Source organism: Ochotona princeps, chromosome 26, assembly GCF_030435755.1.
Source record: "Ochotona princeps isolate mOchPri1 chromosome 26, mOchPri1.hap1, whole genome shotgun sequence".
NCBI lineage: Eukaryota > Metazoa > Chordata > Mammalia > Lagomorpha > Ochotonidae > Ochotona > Ochotona princeps.
Genome location: NC_080857.1, coordinates 24427689 through 24449463, shown reverse-complemented (window position 1 = coordinate 24449463; position 21775 = coordinate 24427689). Strand labels below are relative to the sequence as shown.

Sequence of the window (21775 nt, the reverse complement as noted above, 5' to 3'; positions counted from 1 at the left end):
CATCCCAGATTGGGACCGTTCCTAGCTGTAAATCACGCACCTGCACGTGGTTGCTCCGAGGACCATTAGGTGCCAGCCTGCTACACAAGCCGGAGCTTATCTTTTACTTGATAGGTGTTCAAAGCTCAGCATTATTAAGGGATTGGAAGTTCTTCAAAGGAAGAGTTACTGGCATTGGGAATCTTTAGGATTGACTCAGATCCCAGAAACAGTGGGGTCACTCTAGAGCTATCTCAGCAGCGATTCAGATGTCCAATACCCCAGAGCTCCCCGGCCGGGCGGCCAGCAGGCACAGCCTGGCCGCCCTGGCCCAGCCCGCCATGAGCCATGGGCACATGGCGGACTGGGTTCGGGATCCAAGCTAGACGTCCTCTCCCGCAGCCCTCGGCTCGCCTCTGGCAGCCGGAGGTTAAATCCTGCAGGCCCGAGGTTGCGCCCCTCCCCAATCCCGTTCACCCACCACCCAATGAGGGTGTTGGGTGGGTCCCGGACATGCCCAGACACGGAGGCCTCCCCCCTCGGCGTACTCACCCCAGAAGGAAGCAGGCCGCACCCAGGCATGTCCGGGCCCAGCCCGCCATGAGCCATGGGCACATGGCGGACTGGGTTCGGGATCCGAGCTAGACGTCCTCTCCCGCAGCCCTCGGCTCGCCTCTGGCAGCCGGAGGTTAAATCCTGTAGGCCCGAGGTTGCGCCCCTCCCCAATCCCGTTCACCCACCACCCAATGAGGGTGTTGGGTGGGTCCCGGACATGCCCAGTCACGGAGGCCTCCCCCCTCGGCGTACTCACCCCAGAAGGAAGCAGGCCGCACCCAGGCATGTCCGGGCCCAGCCCGCCATGAGCCATGGGCACATGGCGGACTGGGTTCGGGATCCAAGCTAGACGTCCTCTCCCGCAGCCCTCGGCTCGCCTCTGGCAGCCGGAGGTTAAATCCTGCAGGCCCGAGGTTGCGCCCCTCCCCAATCCCGTTCACCCACCACCCAATGAGGGTGTTGGGTGGGTCCCGGACATGCCCAGACACGGAGGCCTCCCCCCTCGGCGTACTCACCCCAGAAGGAAGCAGGCCGCACCCAGGCATGTCCGGGCCCAGCCCGCCATGAGCCATGGGCACATGGCGGACTGGGTTCGGGATCCGAGCTAGACGTCCTCTCCCGCAGCCCTCGGCTCGCCTCTGGCAGCCGGAGGTTAAATCCTGTAGGCCCGAGGTTGCGCCCCTCCCCAATCCCGTTCACCCACCACCCAATGAGGGTGTTGGGTGGGTCCCGGACATGCCCAGTCACGGAGGCCTCCCCCCTCGGCGTACTCACCCCAGAAGGAAGCAGGCCGCACCCAGGCATGTCCGGGCCCAGCCCGCCATGAGCCATGGGCACATGGCGGACTGGGTTCGGGATCCGAGCTAGACGTCCTCTCCTGCAGCCCTCCACTTGGCATATTTTTAACACTTTGATTTGAAAACGTGTATTGATCCTCAGTTTTTAAATTCTGAGCAGTATTCCATTATCTGAGCATTATCAGTTTGTGTTCTTTGCACTGTTTGGCTAGTGTCTATTGAAGCTGTCCTGACTGTTCCTTTAATGTGATAGTACAAACATTATATTCTTACACTGATTAGTGCTTAAGAGTTACTGTGAATGTTGTAACACTGTTTAACATTTGGAGAAATTCAAGCTGTTTTCCAAAGTCACTGTATAATTTTGCAATCTAACCCAGAAATTATAAGAGGAAATTAATAATAATTCATTTACATTAAATATTTAAGTTGTGCTGTTAGAGACCTTTTGTTTCTATCACAAATAAAGGATTGTAATAAAAAAACCTGCTCTCTGTTTTAAAACATGTAACTGAAGATTTTTCTTTTATGTATTATTTATGCATTCATGACAACTTGCCATTTTTTTCTCTTGATTTAGAATAGTTTTCTTCATCTAGGTTACTTATCTATTCTGTGGTTTTTATGAAATGCATGAGTTGATGAAAATCCATGGAATAAACTTGTAGTAATACATGTTTTTGTGTAATGGATAAGTTACAGCTATAGTTTTCGCTATTAAATTGAGCCATATGTCCTTTTGGAAACTGGAGATATTGTTGATGGTTGATAGCTGAGAACTGGGAATTGGATTCTGTTCTTCAAATCAAAACATTTATTCCCCATTTCACACTTTGTAGTGTTGCCAGAGCTTCTGTCAGACAACCCTCTTTTTTTTTTTTTTACGATTTTTTATGTATATAATGAGCAGATTTCATTTCTCTGGCACAAAGGGGTTCACCTTTCTTTATATCGCTACTCCTGCTGTGTTCCTGTTAGTGCTTCCTTCACTTGCCTCTCTGTAGTCCTAGTTGTGATAACTCTCCATTGTTCCTGATTCTGCCAGTGCTTTCTTAGAAGTTCAATCCATCGTAGTTAAATTCTCCTTCCTTGTAAGTTGAGTGTGTCCTGTGTTTTAAACTGTTACTTAGCTAATAAGAATAAAGTTGAAACCATTAAGATCAAATGATTGGGCCCAGTTCGATGGCTAAGTGGCTATATGGTTACTGGTTCATGTCCTAGCTGCTCCACTTCCCATCCAGCTTCCTGTTTGTGGTCTGAGAAAGAAGTCAAGGTAGGCCCAAATTCTTACAACCCTGCACCCGTTTTGAGACCTGGAGGAAGCCCATGGTTCCTGGCACCTGGCTTCAGATCAGCTCAGCTCCAGAATTGTAGCCACTTGGGGAATGAAGCAGTGGATGGAAATCCTTGTCTCTTCTCTTTGTGAATCAGCCTTTCCAGTAAAAATAAAATAAATCTTTTAAAAAGAAAAGATCAAATGATGATGAGACAGTATTTCTCTAATTTTGGAGAAAATTCCTTGGTCTGAGTTACTTGTTTTTACTGAACATAGAATCTGATGATCGTGGGAACACTAAACAACATTTAAGTTTCTATTTTGGTAATGTTTCCCTTTTTTTTCTTCATTTTTCTTTTATTAAATATATAGCATGTAACATTAAAGTCATTCTCATGTACAGAATAGTAAAAATTTCTTGGTATTCTCTAACTGTAACTTAGTACCCATTAATCAATCCTTGACCATTATTCCTTCTTCTCTTTTCTCCCTGTCATTTTAAAATCACCATTATAGTTACAACTTCTGTGATATCATTTCTTTGTATAAACTTCACGTGTAAGTAAGGTACCACTCTACTTCCCTTCAGTGCTTTATTTCATTTAATAACCACTCTATTTCCATCATGTTGTGGCAAATAACAAGATTTTAACTTGTTTTTTGTCTGAACAATATCCCACAGTGTATATATACCAGTTTCTTTATCCATTCATCAGTGGATGGATACTTAAATTGTTTTCATTTCTTGGCTATTGTTCTTCCATAAATAGTAGAGTACAGATATCTCTTTGGCAGGCTGATTTCAATTAACTTTCATACATACACACACGGTAGTGTGATTGCTGCATCATGTGTGTTTTCCATAGTGGCATTAAAGAATATGTCCTATTACTCTGTGAAAGCTCGTTTTTCTTCACATCTTCAACAACTGCTTCTGTCTTTTGTCCTTTTGAAAATAACCAATCTAATCTACAGCCTCTATGGCAATCAGTATGGAGAATATTCAAACAACTCAAAATCGACATACCGTATGACCCAGCTATAGCACTCCTAGGAATATATCCAAAAAACTTGTTTTACGAGAAACCAACATGCACTCCTATGTTCATAGCAGCACAATCAGTAATTGCAAAAACATGGAAACAACCAAAATGCCCATCAGCAGAGGATTGGATAAGAAAGCTATGGTTCATCTACTCCATGGAATACTACTCAGCTATTAAAAAAACCAAAATGCAGTTCTTTGTGGCCAAATGGGCCAAACTGGAAACTATAATGCTAAGGGAAATGAACCAATCCCAAAAGGTTGGATACCACATGTTTGCCTTAATTTAAGATGATATGATGTTAAGCATAACATGTTATGTTATGGATATTATGTCATATATAGTATATAAACTAAAATTGAACTGTGAATGGGGGGTCACAGAAAGTGGTTAAGAAATCGCATTTATTTTTAACATGTTGACTGCTCAATACCATGTCAGTTAATTCCATAACGATGTTAATTGTTGCAGTATTAATTGTTGTGGTATATTAGTGCTTTTATTTGACCGGGATGATACTCTGCTGTCTCTGCCCTCAGACCAGAGAGGGTCTACCCAATAAGTAGTTGGACTTGACTGGACTATAAGATGTTGGACTCTATGCTTGGCATATACTTGCAAAGAGGGAATTTCAACTGAACTTGAACTATGGTTATGCAACAAGGTGGAGGAACCCACCATGGGAGGCGGGTGGGGGGAGAATCCCAGATTCTATGTAATTACAACACAATGTAATTAATGAATAAATTAACCAATCTAACATGGGGGTGGGGTTATATTGTTGCAGTTTTTATTTACCTTCTTTTATGATTTTGGGCATTTGATATTTTTAAAGTAAATCTTTGTCTTATTTATGTCTTCGTTTGGGAAATGTGTATTGGAGACCTATTTATCCATTTGCAATTGTATTATCCAGATTTTTATTATTGAAATGTTGATTTCCTTATGCAATCTGATTCATAACTTTTGTAGGCTATATAACCTGCAAATATTTCCTCTCATTCTGTAGAATAAAAAATATAATAGAATTCAGAGAATGTGTAAATGGCATAGACATAAAAACATTTAAAAATTAAATGACGTGAATACTTGGTTCTTTGAAGGGATAAAGAAAATGAACAAACCCTAAGCTAGACTGACTCAGAAGGTAAGAGAGAAGATCCAACTACATAAAATCATTCCTAAAAAAGAAATCACTGTAGCTGACAACAAAAATAACAAGAATTGCTAGAGTACACCATGACCAATTATATGGCAACACATTTGATAACCTCAAAGCAACACATCCTTGGATGCCTCAACATTATGCAATTTGTTTCATATGCAAATATAATCTCTAAGCAGTAAAGAAAAATTAATTTCATTTCTACTTAATTTTTTCCTAAAAACACAAGAGGCAGTATTTCTTCAAAGTCCTATTATTAGGCCAGCGCTACATTGATACAAAACCCAGAGAAGGACACAGCCTAAGTTCACAGGTGCAATAATCCTCAACAGCACTATCTAATCAAACCCAGCAGCACTATAGAAGGATTATTCACCTTAAGCAAGTGTTTCTCTTCTTGGGGATGCAGAGCTGTTTATCATAGATAAAATAATAAATATACATCACACTAACAGAAGGAAGAGGGAAAATATCATGGAATTATCTCAGCATAGTCACAGGTAATATTTGATAAAGCTTAACACAGTTTAATGATAAAACCATGAACAAATTATGTGCAGAATACAAATGCTTCCATATAATCAAAAATATATATTGCCAGTGAGTCATGAACATCAATCTGAGTGGTGAAGTGCTAAAGGTTTCCTTTCAAATGTCTAAAACAAGTAAAGGATGCCACTTTATTTTTTGTTGTTTTTAAGATTTGTTTTTATTGGAAAGTCAGTTATACAGAGAGGAAGAGAGACAGAGAGCAAGATCTGCCCTGTGCTAATTCACTTCCCAAGTGACCACAATGGCCAGAAGTATGCTGGAAGCAGGGCTGCTGCAATTAGAACCGGCACCCATATGGGATCCTGGTGTCTGCAAGATGAGGATTTTAACTGCCACACGACTGTGCTGGGTCCACTTTCTTTATTTCTATTCAACATTTTACTGGGTATTATAAGTAGAATACTTAAGCAAGCAAAATAAGTAAAGGCTATTTTACTGCGAAAAGAAAGTGGAACCCAAATTATTGCTGTTTAAAGATAATGCAATGTTTAAATTTTATTTATTTTATTATTTTATGGTATGGGAAATCAGCAGGAGGGGTGGTGGAGATTTGGGGGCGGGAAGGGAAATCCCAGAGCCTACGAAAGTGGTAATGTGTTTTGCTGTGGAATATCTCACATCGCTCTGTCAGGAGCAGGATGCAGTGTTAGTAGTCCCTCGTTTAGTATTGACACTTTAAGCTTTTCTAAATGTCTTCTTTATGCAGTGAATACTGTATATAGTTCATTGAAAAGTTGAAGAAATGTATGAAACAGACTTTTTATAGTCATCTCAGTTTACTGCTTTCTAAAGTACTTTAATATGATAATCTAAATAACTTATTTCCTACTAATCTATAAAATTGGCAAATAACTAAATTTTGTTATAAAATGGTAGTTTTGTTGTCCCAAATTCACTTTGTACTCAGGTATGCCTCCTTTAAAATATTAAAAATGGCCTTTGACTTTTAAAGTTCTTCTTAGGGAAGTTATCTTTAGAGCTCAGGTATAGTCATGGGGAATATGAACCTTATTAGAAATGTATCATAGGACCTAGGTGGGTTGTTTCTATATTTGTTTTCCTACACTTGTATAGAAACCTTTAAAATATGTTACCAGTAAATATTTGGCTTTACTTATATTGCATTTTAACCTACAATGTTGTATAATGAAAGTGTGTGTCCAATTAACATATTGATCAGTTGAGTTTAAATATTTCGATTGCTAGTCTTTTTGCTTCATTTTAAAGTAGTGATCTGTCTGATTTTGTTTTACACTGAATCCATGGGTAGTGATTTCAGTGGGGTTTTTTTAAGATTTATTTATTTTTATTGCAAAGTCAGATATACAGAGAAGAGGAGAGACAGAGAGGAAGATCTTTCACCTGATGATTCCCTCCTCAAGTAGCTGTAATGACTGGACCTGAGCTGATCCCAAGCCAAGAACCAGGAGCTTCTTCTCAGTCTCCCACATGGGTGCAGGGTCCCAAGGTTTTGGGCCGTCCTCGACTGCTTTCCCAGGCCACAAGCAGGGAGCTGGATGGGAAGTGAGGCCACCAGGATTCAAACTGTTGCCCATATGGGACCCTGGCACGTACAAAGCCAGGACTTGAGCCACTCTCAGTGTAAATACATTCCATGGGTTTTAAATAACTTGCTGTTACTCTAAACTTTAGCAAGTAATTTTTAAAAGCAAGTGAGTAGGTTTTTGTTTTGCTGCAGCAGCTTAAGCTATGGTACAGGATGACTGCATCCCAAAGTGGATGCCAATCCAAGTCACGGTTGCTCTGCTTTTCATCCAGCTGACTGACTAATGCATCCTGGGGGCACAGCAGATGTCTCACATGCCCCTGCTGCCCAAATGGGAGCCCTGGTGGAATTCCACTTTCTGTCTGTTGTGGGCATTTGAGGAGTGAGCTCGTGGATAGGAAAATTCCCTTTCACTCTCACCTTTATGTGTATTAAAATGTATGCATTTTTGAAAATGGAGTGACTCAAATAATGGGAGATTTTTGATCATGCACGTTTTTATTGGCAAAATTGTGATGTGGTTGGTAGACTATACAGAGCTCTTTGACTGCTGTTCTTTCCTGGTGGTCCTTTTAACTCCATGATTTGTGAATTCGATAACATCTTAACATCTGTGCATAGCTGGAATTATTTAGTCATGTGATTTTCAAGAATATAAGAATTTTTTAAATTGTTATTTATATCTTGTGCATATCATCAACCAACATTGTACTACAAATGTGTCTCCATACAGAGAGATTCAAAATGGGAAAGCTGCTAATTTAAATGTATTAAATGTTAGTCTTTCAAAGGGATTAAAGGCAAGTGATACATAAAAAGAGAGCCTTCAGGCCTGATAACAAAAAATAGTTGCACTGGTGAATTAGCAAAAGAAAAGAAATAAAGGACAATCCATTCCAGAACTGACTTTAGATCCTGACCCTCAATAGTTTCTTTAATTAATATTTGTTTACTTATATGCTGGTATCGCCTTCCTTTTATAAGTGGTAAGGTAGCAAAGGACTGTTTATGTTACTCTGTTCTTAATTTCATCCTGAGCATATTCTGTCCCATGGTGGTATGTGACCTGAAAGTTATTTGTTCAATATATACAGATATTTGTAAGGTTGACTTATAAATTAACTTAAAAAGTATTTATTATGGAGAGCTTCCAGGTTTAGTAGGCATGTAACAAATTACTATTCATTTATTGTGTAATTCAATATATAACCACTACCATATTTTTATATGTATTATTCTTTATCTTGTCATCACATTTTTTATTTGTTGATATTAATTTTCTGAAGTAAATGATTGTATTATTAGCATTTCATTAGCACTTAATGTGGAGTTTAAAGGAAATAATTTATTAAAAGGACACATTAGTTTAAATGACAAATTCTGCCTGCATTTTAGCCACTTGTTTTTATCATCTTTTTAATGGTCTCAGCAGTTTTTTTTTTAACCAGATAGCCAGTTCTTCATTCATTGGAAGATTATTATGAAATAAATATACATAAAATTCTAAAATTAAAACACATGAAATGAATACTTTTAATTACTTTACATTTTCTAATAACAGTAGTAGTTGTAGAGAGCATGAGATTGTACAAGTCTAGGTTGTGTTCATTTGATTCGGAATGATATGAGTGACAACAAAGCAACCATGTTCTAAATTAATTGTGGGAGGCTGGAATATAAAACATGGGCACTTAATGAAGTAGCACATAGTGGTCTGTGAACTACCCAGATTATTTTCTTGACTGTTCTACAGATAAAATTTGATTTCCTCTAATTAAATGCTCTAACATTTCTTTATAAAAATCCAATTAGCAATTAAATGAGAAGTAAAAGAAGTAGAAGCAGAGTAGAGGAAGATGTTTTAATTGATAGTGTGTGTGAAGTGGAGGTGGAGAATTCAGGAGCAGTCATGGACTTGTGAAAACACTTAGACCCTTAAAATAGAGCCATTACTTTATCCCATTCTGCTTTTGAGCTGAAGCCCTTATTCTGCTCTCTTTAGATGTGTGCCTTTCACTCACATGAAACTGTCAGCGTCCACTTAATTGTATTTTATTTTATGGGAAAACGCAGTGTTTATATATGGTCTTTTCTTTCCAGTGTAGCTTCTACCATTCCTATATAGTTCTTTAGCCCAAATTTTTAAAAAGTATTTCACTTCTCACCGATCTGTCTTTAATCCCTCACCAGTTGAGTCATTTTACGTGGTGTTCTTGCAACTGGCCTAGTGCTGAAGATGCCCATGTCTTAGAGCGCTGGGTTCCAGTCTCAGCTCTGCCTCTGGCTTCAGCTTTGTGTTAATACTGACCCGAGAAGGCATTGGTGTAGTGTTGATGGCTTGCTAATTGAGTCCCTGTTATCCATTAGGAATACCTGGATTTAGTTCCTGGTTCTTAACTTTGTCCTGGCCCAGCCGCTGTGGGTGTTTGGGAAGAGAATCAGCAGAAGACAGCACTCTACATCTGTCTCTCTCAACAGCTATATTTATTAAACATTTCAGAAAATGCATAATGCATTCTAGTGCCCTCATAAGTTATGCTACCCTCTGTCTGGTGCGTGGACAGCTTCTTCTTCATGCACATGCTTTGACTCTGCTTCAAGAATCTCTCCTTGTTTGCTTTGTTTTCCTGTTATGTAACGCAGACTAAAACAACATGCTGAAAGATTTACAAAATTTTCTACCTTTCAATCCTCCCAATTCCTTTTTTCAATAATAAGTAGAGAGGAAAATTGGAGAAGCAAAATTATATGATAGATTCCCATAGTAAACAGGAGGAATTCAAAGTGGAAATCAAATGTAAAATATGAGTGCTGAGTGCGTTTTAAAGGAAAGAAAAGAGTCTGTAACTGAATAAGGCATGAGGTTCTTGTCGAAGAAATGGGCAAAAAGAACTGCTATAAAATTTGGTGATGTGCTAGGAATATATAATAAAATTCTCCATGTTTCACATATTTTACATACTTAGCATTTAAAAATTTTTGTGATGCATTTTTCTCATATGTCTGTACATGTATATCATGAGATAAAATACACTGGCAGTATAATTTCCTATTACCTATGTAAATAGTCTTTTATAGTGTGTGTATGTGCACATGTAACATGTGTGTTTATGGCCTCCTTCCTTTGTCTTCAAAACCAGCCAGAGAAGGCAGGACTAGTTTTTATGCTGCCATTCCTGTGGTTCTCACTTCTGATTCCTCTTGTACATTTATAAACCAAATTTATATTAGGTCCACCAGGATAATCCATAATAAATTTCTCATTTTGAAGTCATCTTAATTTTATGTGCAACACTTATCCCACTTTGCTGTGTAAATTTTATATGTTTACAGATTTCTGGAATTAGAATTTGGATCTCTTTTTGGAACAAGAGCATTGTTCAACTGCTTCAGTTTCCCATTTTGCTAATGAGGATGTAGCTCTCTTAATTTTCCCTCACTTCCAGTCATGCTCCCATTATAGAGTATGTCACTGTTTATATTAAATCAATATTAAATCTTTTGTTATGTAGAATTTGTATGTTTATTACTAATTGTCTCTCTTTAAAAAAAAGATTTTATTTTTATTGGAAGAGCAGATTTACAGAGAAGGAGAGACAGAAAGATCTTCCATCTGATGGTTCACTCCCCAAGTACTGCAGTGACTGGACCTGAGCTGATCCAAAGCCAAGAGCCAGGAGTCTCCTCCAGGTCTCCCTCATGGGTACAGGGTCCCAAGGCTTTGGGCCGTCCTCAGCTGCTTTCCCAGACCATAAACAGGGAACTGGAAGGGAAGTGGAGCAGCCAGGACACAAACCAATATCCATATAGGATCCTGTTGCATGCATGGCGAGACTTTAGTGCTCTGACTGCTGTACTTCCCATCCAGCTATCAGAAAATATGTCTAGGAAAGCAACAAAGATCAAATACTGATAAATATGAAGTTAGACTTTCACTTGTATCTTACTGATTGATTTCTCTGTTATTTCATGTTAGTACCACTTGTCTGAACTTCCCACACTTTTCAGAACTTAAAAACAAGAAGTGAGAATCCTCTAGCTTTGTTGTTTTCAAGATTGCTTGTTTAGTGTTCCTTGAATTTCCCCATGATTTTTAGAATTCTTATCAATTTTGGGGGAACTGTCTGTTGCTTCTCAGGCAACTTAGTAGGCATAGTTGCATCAAAAACTGAGTAGCTTAAAGTTGAACACATATGATATATGGGTTTTTTCTCATTTGTATTATTATAGGTTATGAGATTATATATCTAAAATATGACATAATGCTTAGCACATGGTTAATACTAAATACAGATTTAGTATACCTAATCCAAAACTCTGAAATCCAAAACCTGAAGTATTTCTTTGAAAGGCAGTGTTACAAGAGAGAGGAGAGACAAAGGTAGAGCTTTGGTCTGCAGAGTCAATCCTCAAATAGCCGAAAAGACAAAGTGTAGGCCAGGTCAAAGCCAGGAGCCAGGAGCTTCATCCAAATCTCCCAAGCACTTGGGCCACCTTTGACTGCATTCCCATGAGTATTCGCAGGGAGCTGGATTGAAAGAGGAGCAGCTAGAGCAGCTTATAGGAGGAAATTAATCTTTATTACATCGCCAGTCCCCTGTATACATGTATCTTAATTTCCTTTTTGATTTTTAAACAATAGAGAATTTGATAACATATGGCATGCATCGCATATGCATAGTCACTGTCTTTAATGTGTTCAGACAGTGAACATGTAAACATGTAATGACATGTTTTATTTTGTGGCAAAGAAAATTTTAGGGACTAAATTATTGTTGTAGGCTAAGGAGTTGGTTAGCACTGGCTAAGCTGAGCACTACAGGTAATGGGCTTGGGGCTGAAAGCACCTGGTCTAATGGAACTCAGCTGTATCCAATATTGAGAGTGTGGGCTAAAGCGTAAACAAGAACTAGGTGAGAGGTCAAGAGTGGAGGCAATAAAAGCAGGCCTCGAGAGAGGCAGGAGGGAGACATTTCCACCATCTCTGGTCTCCATGTCAGTGCCTCATCCCCAGATCCTTTGCCGTGCCCACGTTACTGACCCAGCCGGCCACAACAAATTATAATCTCCAAATTCACTTTTTTTTTGCACAATACTAGATACATACTTGGAATTCTGCCCAACTGTTGTATAAACATAAAAGTGATCTAAAAACTAAAGCCCATGTCTGCTGTCAGTTTCTGAAATTTGTTTTGATAGAATCCAGTAGTTAAAGTGGCATATTTAGCATTATTGAAACCACCAGTAAGGGAAATCTAATTGTAACTAAAACTGTGATATTTCCACTTTGAGTAACTGTCATTATTTATCTTATTTAAGATAATAAACTGAAACCTAAGTACAAAATGATTGTTTTTCATCTGTGGTTATCGGGAGGGCACTGGGAAATTATTGGTGGCTTTCTGACTCTGTTGGTAGAAAATTTCCTTATTTTATATGCTGTTACTGGTTTTGAGAATATCTTCTTCTAATTGCAGGTTGGGTGGGACTATATCAGCATACAAGATAGTACCAGATGAAATAGAAGAAATCAAGGTATAGTATGGCAATTTTCATCTTTACAAATACATTATCTTGGTGGGAGATTAAGGAAAAGTTTTTCTTTAAATCCTTGAATTTAAAGGTGTTTGTGAATCACTTATTTCTTAGAATCATATTTGAGTTAAAAATATATTTGTAATACATTTCAAAGAAAAATATTAGGAGAAAAAAGTAACTCTTATACAAATCAGTGAAATATACATAAGGAAACATTGATATAAGCATTAATGTACTTAATGGATTGTCTTTTCATAGTGCTGCAAATTCTTTTTCATGTATACCTTCCTCATTTCGTGACTACTTTAAAAAACAACCTTACTCTTGAAAATATAGAACTACATTCTTCTCTTTCCAACTTTTTTACAAAATTATATGGGACAATAATCATGTGGTATAGCATATTGTGGCTGTCTTGAGAACTAAATTACTATCTGTCCCACCAGTATTATTTAATCATCGGATAGCATTAGTTTAGACTAAACAACACTGATGGTTAATGATGACATATAAAGATCTCAACATATTATTAAGCTTTTTTTTTTTGCTTTGATTAGACTCAATATAAAGTTCAGGAAATTTAAGACTTAGTAAATTTTTTTATTGTATAAGTTTTAGGGTGCAAAGAGTCAAGGGCTTGAGAAAAGTGAGTAACAACATTGTTTTGACATTCTCTTTTTTCATTCGTATATCTGGTAGGAGCAGAGATATGGGGAGAAGCCACACACAGTTTCCCAACCATCCAAAGGTCCCTAATGTGGGGCATCCTCCGAGGGGCCTGTTCAGGTGGTTTTGAATGTTCAACAGTTCTGTATTGCTGCCAATCTTGCCACCACAATCACGATGAAATCTCTCTAGAATCTACCAGTTGACATAGTCCAGCTTAGAGTTTCTGTTTGCCCAGGTGTTTACTGCCAACACTTGGCTGGAGGAGATGATGAATTTGTTCTGTCCTCTGTCCTCTGTTATTGTACCAAGGTGTCCTCTGCAGGCTCCGGTGTACTGCCATATCCTCCATGTGCACCTGAATAGGCTGTTCGCTGCTCCATCTAAGCCACTGAGGAGGCCCAGCTCTGACACATGTACTCCATAGTTAGACCGTGGAACCTGTAATTTCCTCCATGGTTGCAGTTACGAGTCCAGTGGTTCAGGTGGGGGGATTCCCAAGGAAACTTCATCTGAAGTTATCCCAGAGCCAATTCTTGTGTGTGGATGCCAATACAGGGTCCGGCAAAGTGTGTCGCCTTAATCGGCCTTCCCGCACACTGCTACTTGCAGTTACTGGGTCAGTTGTCTCCAGCCCTGTCTTCTATGCAAACTAATGAGTGTTGCATTCCACCCCGATCCTGCTCATCACACACTCGGCCCCCACACAAACCAAAGGGAGTTGGAGCCTAGTCGGAGCCTAGTTGGAGTGACCCACAGTAGTCCCCATCAGGCCTGCCTCCTGTGCTGGGGTTACAAAGATAAAGGGCTTATGCCATTTAACAAGTTTGAATTTTATCTTAAATACTATAGAGTATCATCATATCATTTTAAGAAAGAAAACACAATCTTTTTTATATTGTTTCCATTTTGAGTAAGAAAATGTATTTCAAAGAAGAAAAAAATTTCTGACTAGAAGCAAAGAGACCAGATTCCAGAAATGTAGACATGCAGTGTTAAAACCTAAACTTAACAATGACAGAGAGCCTGGAGGAAAACAGGCTTAAGATGGTAGAATCAGCTGTTCCCAGGAACTTATTAGCTGTTTGGTGGAAACTGAGATGATTGACTCCAGTTTGCCTTGGGAAATTAAATATAAGGTGTTGCTGCAAATTTAAAGAGAATATTGGAGAAATAATAGAGCTGGAAGGAAGTGGTGTGTTTGCAATTACTAAATTTGAGGTGCCTCTTAGATAATTAGATATCAAATAAATAAATAAATAAAGCAAACCAGCTATGAAACTCAGAACAGATATATACTGTAGAGACTGGTTTGGGATTTTCATCCTCCGCGAGTTAGTCGAAGCTGGGCTAGTGAATATAATCACATGGAAAACTATGGAAGTGGTCATGATAAACTGAAGATAGGGCCTGGGAAAGGCTAACCCCAAACAGCATTAATACATCCTTTCATTCATTGGAGAAATTTTCTGTTTTAATAGTAGCTTTTCCATAAGAGTAACTTTTTTTTTCATTACATTTTTAAAGATTATTTAGTGATAAGCATTATCTTCAGGAAGTTTCTTGAAAACCACAGAATTCATGGATAATATATAGCATGATATTTCCACTGACAATTGATATTGTATCTGAAATATCTTCAGAGTTTGAAGTTTGAGACACAGAAGACAAGGAATTGGTCTTACATTCATAAATTTTAAAGAAAAACTTTATAAAACTATTTCATCAGTATCTGATGGCACCATTAACATATTCACCTTAAATGACATGTAATCTCTTTTTGATTGGAATGAAAATGAAACATCTGGATATAAAATTTATTTTAGTTGGGTAATAATTATTTAATCTAATTATCAGAGCATACCATTCAGTTTAATTTATTTTCTGTAATATACGTGTGTACTGATATTATCATTGATTGTTGAAACATAACTCAGTTTTTGCAGATTTGGTAATATTTCACAGTTTTTTAGCATTAGATGTCATTGTTTAGAAAGTGCATTTTTTACTTGTATAGAATCAAATTGTTTTCTGAAGTAATTATAGGCATTCACACTGTTTTTTCAGATGTATTTTAAAGGGCTGTATTTAAATATTCCTTAAATTATTTATGATAATTTAGATTTGTATGTGGTGACTAAATTTTCTACATGTTTCATGCCATCCCATATCAGTGTGCCTGTTTTGAACCCCAGTAACTACTTCCCATCCAGTTTCCTGCTGATGCACATGCTAAGAGGCAGCAGTGATGGCTCACCCAAGCAGGAGACCTGAGTTGAGTCCTGTCTTCTGAGTACACCTAATCCATCCATGACTGTTGCAACGGTCTGGAGAGCTATTTGCTGGATGGAAGATCTCTGGCTCTCTCTCTGTTTCTGCCTTCCAGATAAAAAGAAAACAATAAACAGATTTTTTAAATGTAATTATCCAGAATTAATTTAACTTTAGTTCAAAACATTCTAACATCTTTCTTGCCTATTATGTAGATAGAAGAATGGATGGATATTAAATAAGAAAAAATAAAAGAACTTACTTTGAAATAATTATTGTAAGTAGTATGTGATAAAGATCCTTCAAATGCAGAAAAATTAGTAAAATCAGCTCTAGGTTATAGTCATATGTTTTTATTTTAATCTTTTGGCAAAATTGATTAAATGCCATGAAAGATAAGGGTATGGCATTATTATGTATTTCTTTTCATCTCTTTTCTTGTCTTCAAATGTCTGTTCATTATATGCTCATCAGGAAAAAAATATAGAATACATCCAGCACATATGCTAGAGCTCATTTCAAAATAGTTGTAGACATTGCAGAAGAAACACAAAAGTGAACCCAGACTACAGATGATCTGTGGCTTTCACTGAGAAAAATCAGGGGCCACAAGAAACCCAAGAGACTATGTAGTTATTGTTGGAACACTGTACTGTTCCCACTGAAATGTTGTTAAATGTCTGTTATATAGTACTAGAATCTTTCTTTGTAGATAAGGATTTAGCTCAAAATTAAGGGTAGGCACCGGTACATTAGGATTAGTTCCATGAATCACTGTCCAGTTTTGGAGCCTTCATCTTGATCATGGTCAGTATTTGCTATATCTGTTCTTTTTTTTTTATTAATTATTTTGCATTATGTGACAGTTTCATAGGCTCTGGGAATTCCCCCACCCTTCCCCCTCCCCTCCCCCCAGTGGATTCCTCCACCTTGATGCAGTATTACAGTTCAAATTCAATCAAGATTCTTTCCTTGCAAACATATACCAAGCATAGAGTCCAGCTACTTATTGTCCAGATGGGTTGAACAGTTTCTTGGTCCAAAGTTAGAGCTGGTAGAATATCATCACAGTCAATTAAGAGTCCCAATATAACATCAACAGCAATTTGCAATATTATGGAATTGACATGGTTTTGAGTAACCAGTATGTTAAAAAAATAAAATAAAAAAAAATTAAAAAAAGCAAGTCCTAACCACAACCTATGATTAGCTCATTGACATTTCAATTTTAGTTTATATACAGGACTGGCTGCTATATACCTTAAAATGGCTATAAGGTACCATTCAGCTGTCTCGTGTCTATTTCATTTTAGTATTTAGCCATTTGTTGTGTTGAAGTGCTATATCTGTTCTTAAAGCAGCTGTGTATAGAAGGAAAAATTAAAGTGTTTAATTCAAGTGCAGTCTCCCTAAGTTTGGAATATCAATGAGATTTTTAGCATTTTGACAATTCATCTTTATGACCAACATTAGAACTTCACAAGACTGCATTTTGTCTCTGAAAGACCCTTTGTTTTTGTTCTCAGCCAACAAATTCTGAGTTTATGACATGAGACTGCAGCTTTTTTCATATTCAATTATTGCTAGTGGATATTTTTCCTCTAGTTTTTTATTGATGTATTTTATTAGTTATTGAAAAGAGAAGTAATTTTTTAAAAAGTGTTTTTAAGAGTTGTTTTACTTGAGTGAGTTACAGTGAGGGGAAAACAGAGAGACAGAGATTCACCCATCCATTGGTTTACCCTGCAAATGTCCACAATGGCTGGAGCTGAGCTGATCCAGAGCCAGGAGCTAGGAACCTCTCCTGGATTAACCACATAGGTGCAGGCGCTCAAGGTTTGGGAAATCCTCTGCTGCTTTCCCAGGCCATTAACAGGGAGTTGAATTAGAAGTGGAACAGCCAGAACATGAACTGGTGCCCATATGCAATGCCAGCACCACAGACAGAGGCTTAGCATCCTACGCCATCACACTTGCCTAAAAGGGAATTCTACAGTATTATCTCCATTTTACCGCACTAACTCTGAAACTCAAGGCAGTAATTTTTTTACAAGACTTATTTCATTTTTATTGGAAATGCAAATCAGATTTACAGAGAGGAGAGATCTTTCTTCTGGTTTACTTCTGAAGTGGTTGCAACAGCTGGACCTGAGCCAACTGGAAACAGCGAGGCAGAAGTTTCCTCCAGGTCTCCCATGTGACTTTGGTGTCCCAAGGTTTTGGGTCATCCTCCACTGCTAGGCCATTAAGCACGGAGCTGGTTGGGAAGTGAAACAGCCAGGACATGAAATGGCATCCACATGAGATCCTGGTGCCCGTACCGTGAGGATTTAGCCATTGAGCTATCATGCCAGGCTCAAGGCAGTAAATTTTAAAGAAATATCTTCTGTGTAAGAAGTAGTGATCACTGAAGTAGGCAGTGCAATTAGCCTTAGTTTTTCAACAGATACAGAAGAAAGTATCATAAAGATATTCACTCAGAATTTCTTAACGACATTCTATGTAGTAAAGACAGCCAAATACTAAGGTTTAAACGACATCCTGTGTAGTAAATACAGCCAAATACTAAAGTTTATCTCACAGTGAAAGATATCTTAAGAGGTGCAGAAACAAATGTATTAAGATAAATTAATTTCTAACGAGCTATGCTAAGTTCAATAACATACATTGCTAAAGTAAGTAAGTAAACAAGATTGCTGTTTAACATGATGGAAAACTGAGACTTGGAATTTCTATTTAGATACATGGTTAGAAAGCATAATAAGTCCAGTTTACTGTGTGTGTGAATCATCTTCTGCAATCTTTTTTTTTTTATTACAAAGTCAGATATACAGAGAGGAGGAGAGACAGAGAGGAAGATCTTCCGTCCAATGATTCACTCCCCAAGTGAGCCGCAGTGCGCTCGGATCCGGTGCTGCGCCGATCCGAAGCCAAGAACCAGGAACCTCTTCCGGGTCTCCCACGCGGGTGCAGGGTCCCAAAGCTTTGGGCCGTCCTCTACTGCTTTCCCAGGCCACAAGCAGGGAGCTGGATGGGAAGTGGAGCTGCCGGAATTAGAACCGGCGCCCATGTGGGATCCCGGGGCATTCAAGGCAAGGACTTTAGCCACTAGGCCACACCGCCGGGCCCATTCTGCAATCTTTTTGAAAATGCAGCTTCTGATTCTGTCGATTTTACATGCAAATTTAGGTTTTATATTGCTAACAAGCTCCCAGATGATAGCAGTGGGGTTGATGTTCAGATCAAAAGCTTAGTAATGAGGTTCTTAGACAACTGTGGATAAAGACAGTTCTGCCTATATATCCCGAAATGCTTACTTGTTAAATGAATTGTTAAATTAATAACTTCAGGAGTACCATGGAGCTAGAATGCTGGTATTCTGTATCAGTGAGTTAAGAAGTATCTTTATGCTTCTGGAAACCAGTTGAATGAATGATAGAACTGCTGTTTTGTCTTGCACATCTAAATGCTAGCAAAAAAAATTGCAGAAATAATGAATAATGAAATTATCCCTTACAAACACTTGAATAAATCCTAAAGTGAGTTCATGATATCAGATATTACTTAAGTAAATTAAGTTTGTGTGGTGAAGGTTACCAGCTATCCATCCTGAAGACAGAGGACTCTAAGTTATTGTAATGAAGCTGATTTAAGCTGTGTGACATCTTTGTGTGCCCACCTGGTTGGGTTGCTTGTGAAATGTACCCTTAGGTAAACTAACCGGTTGTCCTTTTAGACTTATACTACTCAATTACTTGGCTGCTTTTTAGAATTATGTGAGAAGCTTTGAAAATTAGCTCCTTAGCCTGGATTCCCATGGAGGAGCACAGTATTTTGTTTTTTAAAGCTTCACAGATAAATCCAGTATCAGTCAAGGTCATGGACCAATACTTATAGTTAACTCTCTGAAGATATGGTCAGTCTTTTGTTTAACTCTTAACAATTAATGCATAATGGATGCTCCATAAATATTAGTTTCATTAGCAGATAAATTATGCTAAATATATATTATCTATTGTGAAACATTAGCATTGAACGGTTATAGTGAATTTTAAATTATTATTAGGGTCTTGAAATGTGAAAAATTTGTATGCCTTCTTGGTACTAGTCCTTTAAATTGGTATTATATTTGACACAGATATATCTTCCAGTTCAGATTTTTGTTGTTGTTGTGTTGGTACAGCTTGCATTTTGTATCAAGATCTGAAGTAAGCAGTAAGGTCAGAGATGAGGAAACTGTGGCACAGGTGCTTCAGTACTGAGACAGGGAATTTAGGAATTTCACAAAGTGATCTAAGGTGCCAGAGGATGTATTAGCAATAAACCAAGTCAGTTAATCAGGCATTGCTAAAATACGGTGTCAACCATGCTTTTTATCTGTCAGAGATAATTAAATACTTAGAATGATGAATATTTGTCTTGTCCTACTTTTTAAATAGAAACACGGACAATCGAAGTTTTAACTTTGATGTATGAAGTCATCTCATAACTATCATTAATAATAGTCACCAAATTTTTGAGCTCTCCAGGACATAATTATCACACGTAAAGTATAAAAGTTCTGCAGTTAAGTTTTTAGTAGTCTACAACTTAATCTTTAAAAAGAAAAGTTTGTTGCAGTTAAACAGTGATGGCATGGAGATATCTCATTCATTTGAACTTTGGCATATGCGTTCATATGATTCTAGAGAAATGAAAAAATAAGTCATTATAGGAAAGAATCATTTTTAGATGTTGGATTCATCCTACCAAAAAGTTATGCTGCATTTTAGTATCATTGCTGAATCTGAGAACTGAAGACATTGTGGCTTGCAGCAACTAAATGGTATGATTGTATTTTTGAGTTTTACCTAAGATAATGGAATAATGCCAAAGCAGCCTATGATTGTAACCAATGAACTCTTAATAACCCTTAGTATGAGGTAGATTAATAGAATCGTCAATAGCTAGAAAAAGTTAATGGGCGTGGATCCTAATTTCACTTCCCTACAGCCTAGCTGTGCAGCTTTGGGTATTTTCTTTTTAAAGCTTGAATTTTAGTTATCCATAAACCAAAGAGGCAAATCTGCTAAACTCTGTACCAGCTCCAAAATTTTCTAATAGTTAAGCTCATCTCTGTGTCATAGAATTGATAAGGAAAGAAGGCAATTTAGATCATCAGAAATTACCCATGAACAAATATTTTGATCTCCTTGAACCTGTTATTGGAAAAAGTGAATGAGACTTTTTCCTTACATATAGGTGTAAATATTTAGCAGAAGTATGAATGTTTAGCTGAGAGGATTACAGTTGTTAAACAGTATGATCATGTAAGTAACATGTAGAGGATCACTTTTTTAGCTTCTTATTTCAGAGTAGTGTTAAATTTACAAAACACAAGTTGTAAAGTAGTAGCATAAAGATTTCTTGTGCATGCCACACCCCACAGTACAGGTTAAAATCTCATTGTTGTGATATATATGTCACAATTAATGGACCACATCTAGATTCTTGTACTTTTTGATTACCCAAAATTCCATCTATTTCTTCTGAACTTTCATCCTTTAGTAGTCAACACTCTGGGTTCAGGTGGGCATGTTTTGTGTTTTTAACTTTTGTGTGTAACAGAGCACATGGGATATTTATCTTACTGTGTCTACTTTCTTTTCACTCAACATGATATTTCTAAGTCCATCTGTTTAACTGCAGATGTGAAGATTTCATTATTTATTATCAATGAATAGTAATCCATTGTGTGTGTATGTGTTTCATATATTGTGGTGATGAACATCTTTTCTGAATTCATACATTGGCTATCCTGAACAATGATGTGATAGACACAGTGAAGCAGTAATCTCTTTGATAGAATGAGTCCATGGCTCATATATATATATGCATATACATATACATATACACACATATACATATGTGTATATACATATATATTTTCAGTAGTGGGATTTCAAAATCAAATGACAAAGTCTATTTGTGTGAAATCTTTTAACATGAGCATATTTTTGAATGACTGAAAAGAGAACTTCAAATATACCTTTAAACTACTTTGTTATTGGGCCCAGTGCAATAGCATAGCAGTTACAGTCCTCGCCTTGAACGCGCTGGGATCCCATATGGGCACCAATTCAATCCTGGAGACCCTGCTTCCCATCCTCCTCCCTGCTTGTGGCCTGGGAAAGCAGTCAAGAATGGGCCAAAGCCTTAGGACCCTGTACCCGCGTGGGAGGCCTGGAAGAACCTCCTGTCTCCTGGCTTTGGATTGGCTCAACTCCAGCCGTTGAGGCCGCTTGGGGAGTGAACCATTGGAAGGAAGATCTTCCTCTCTGTCTCTCTTCCTCTCTGTATATCAGCCTTTCCAATAAAAATAAATGAATCTTAACAAAAATATTTTGTAATTAATTTTAAAACTTTTTTATATGTTTGATTTAA

General features: G+C 37.9%; 1 protein-coding gene across 3 annotated transcripts in view; it reads left to right on the top strand.

The window, feature by feature from the left end:
- GPHN (gephyrin) overlaps window positions 1-21775 on the top strand; it is a 352857-nt gene that overhangs the window by 107744 nt on the left and 223338 nt on the right. For all 3 annotated transcript variants that reach the window (XM_004584467.3, XM_058655546.1, XM_058655544.1), the window contains exon 3: window positions 12355-12412. In XM_004584467.3, the coding sequence (XP_004584524.1) occupies window positions 12355-12412 (58 nt within the window). The remainder of the gene's footprint in view (window positions 1-12354; window positions 12413-21775) is intronic.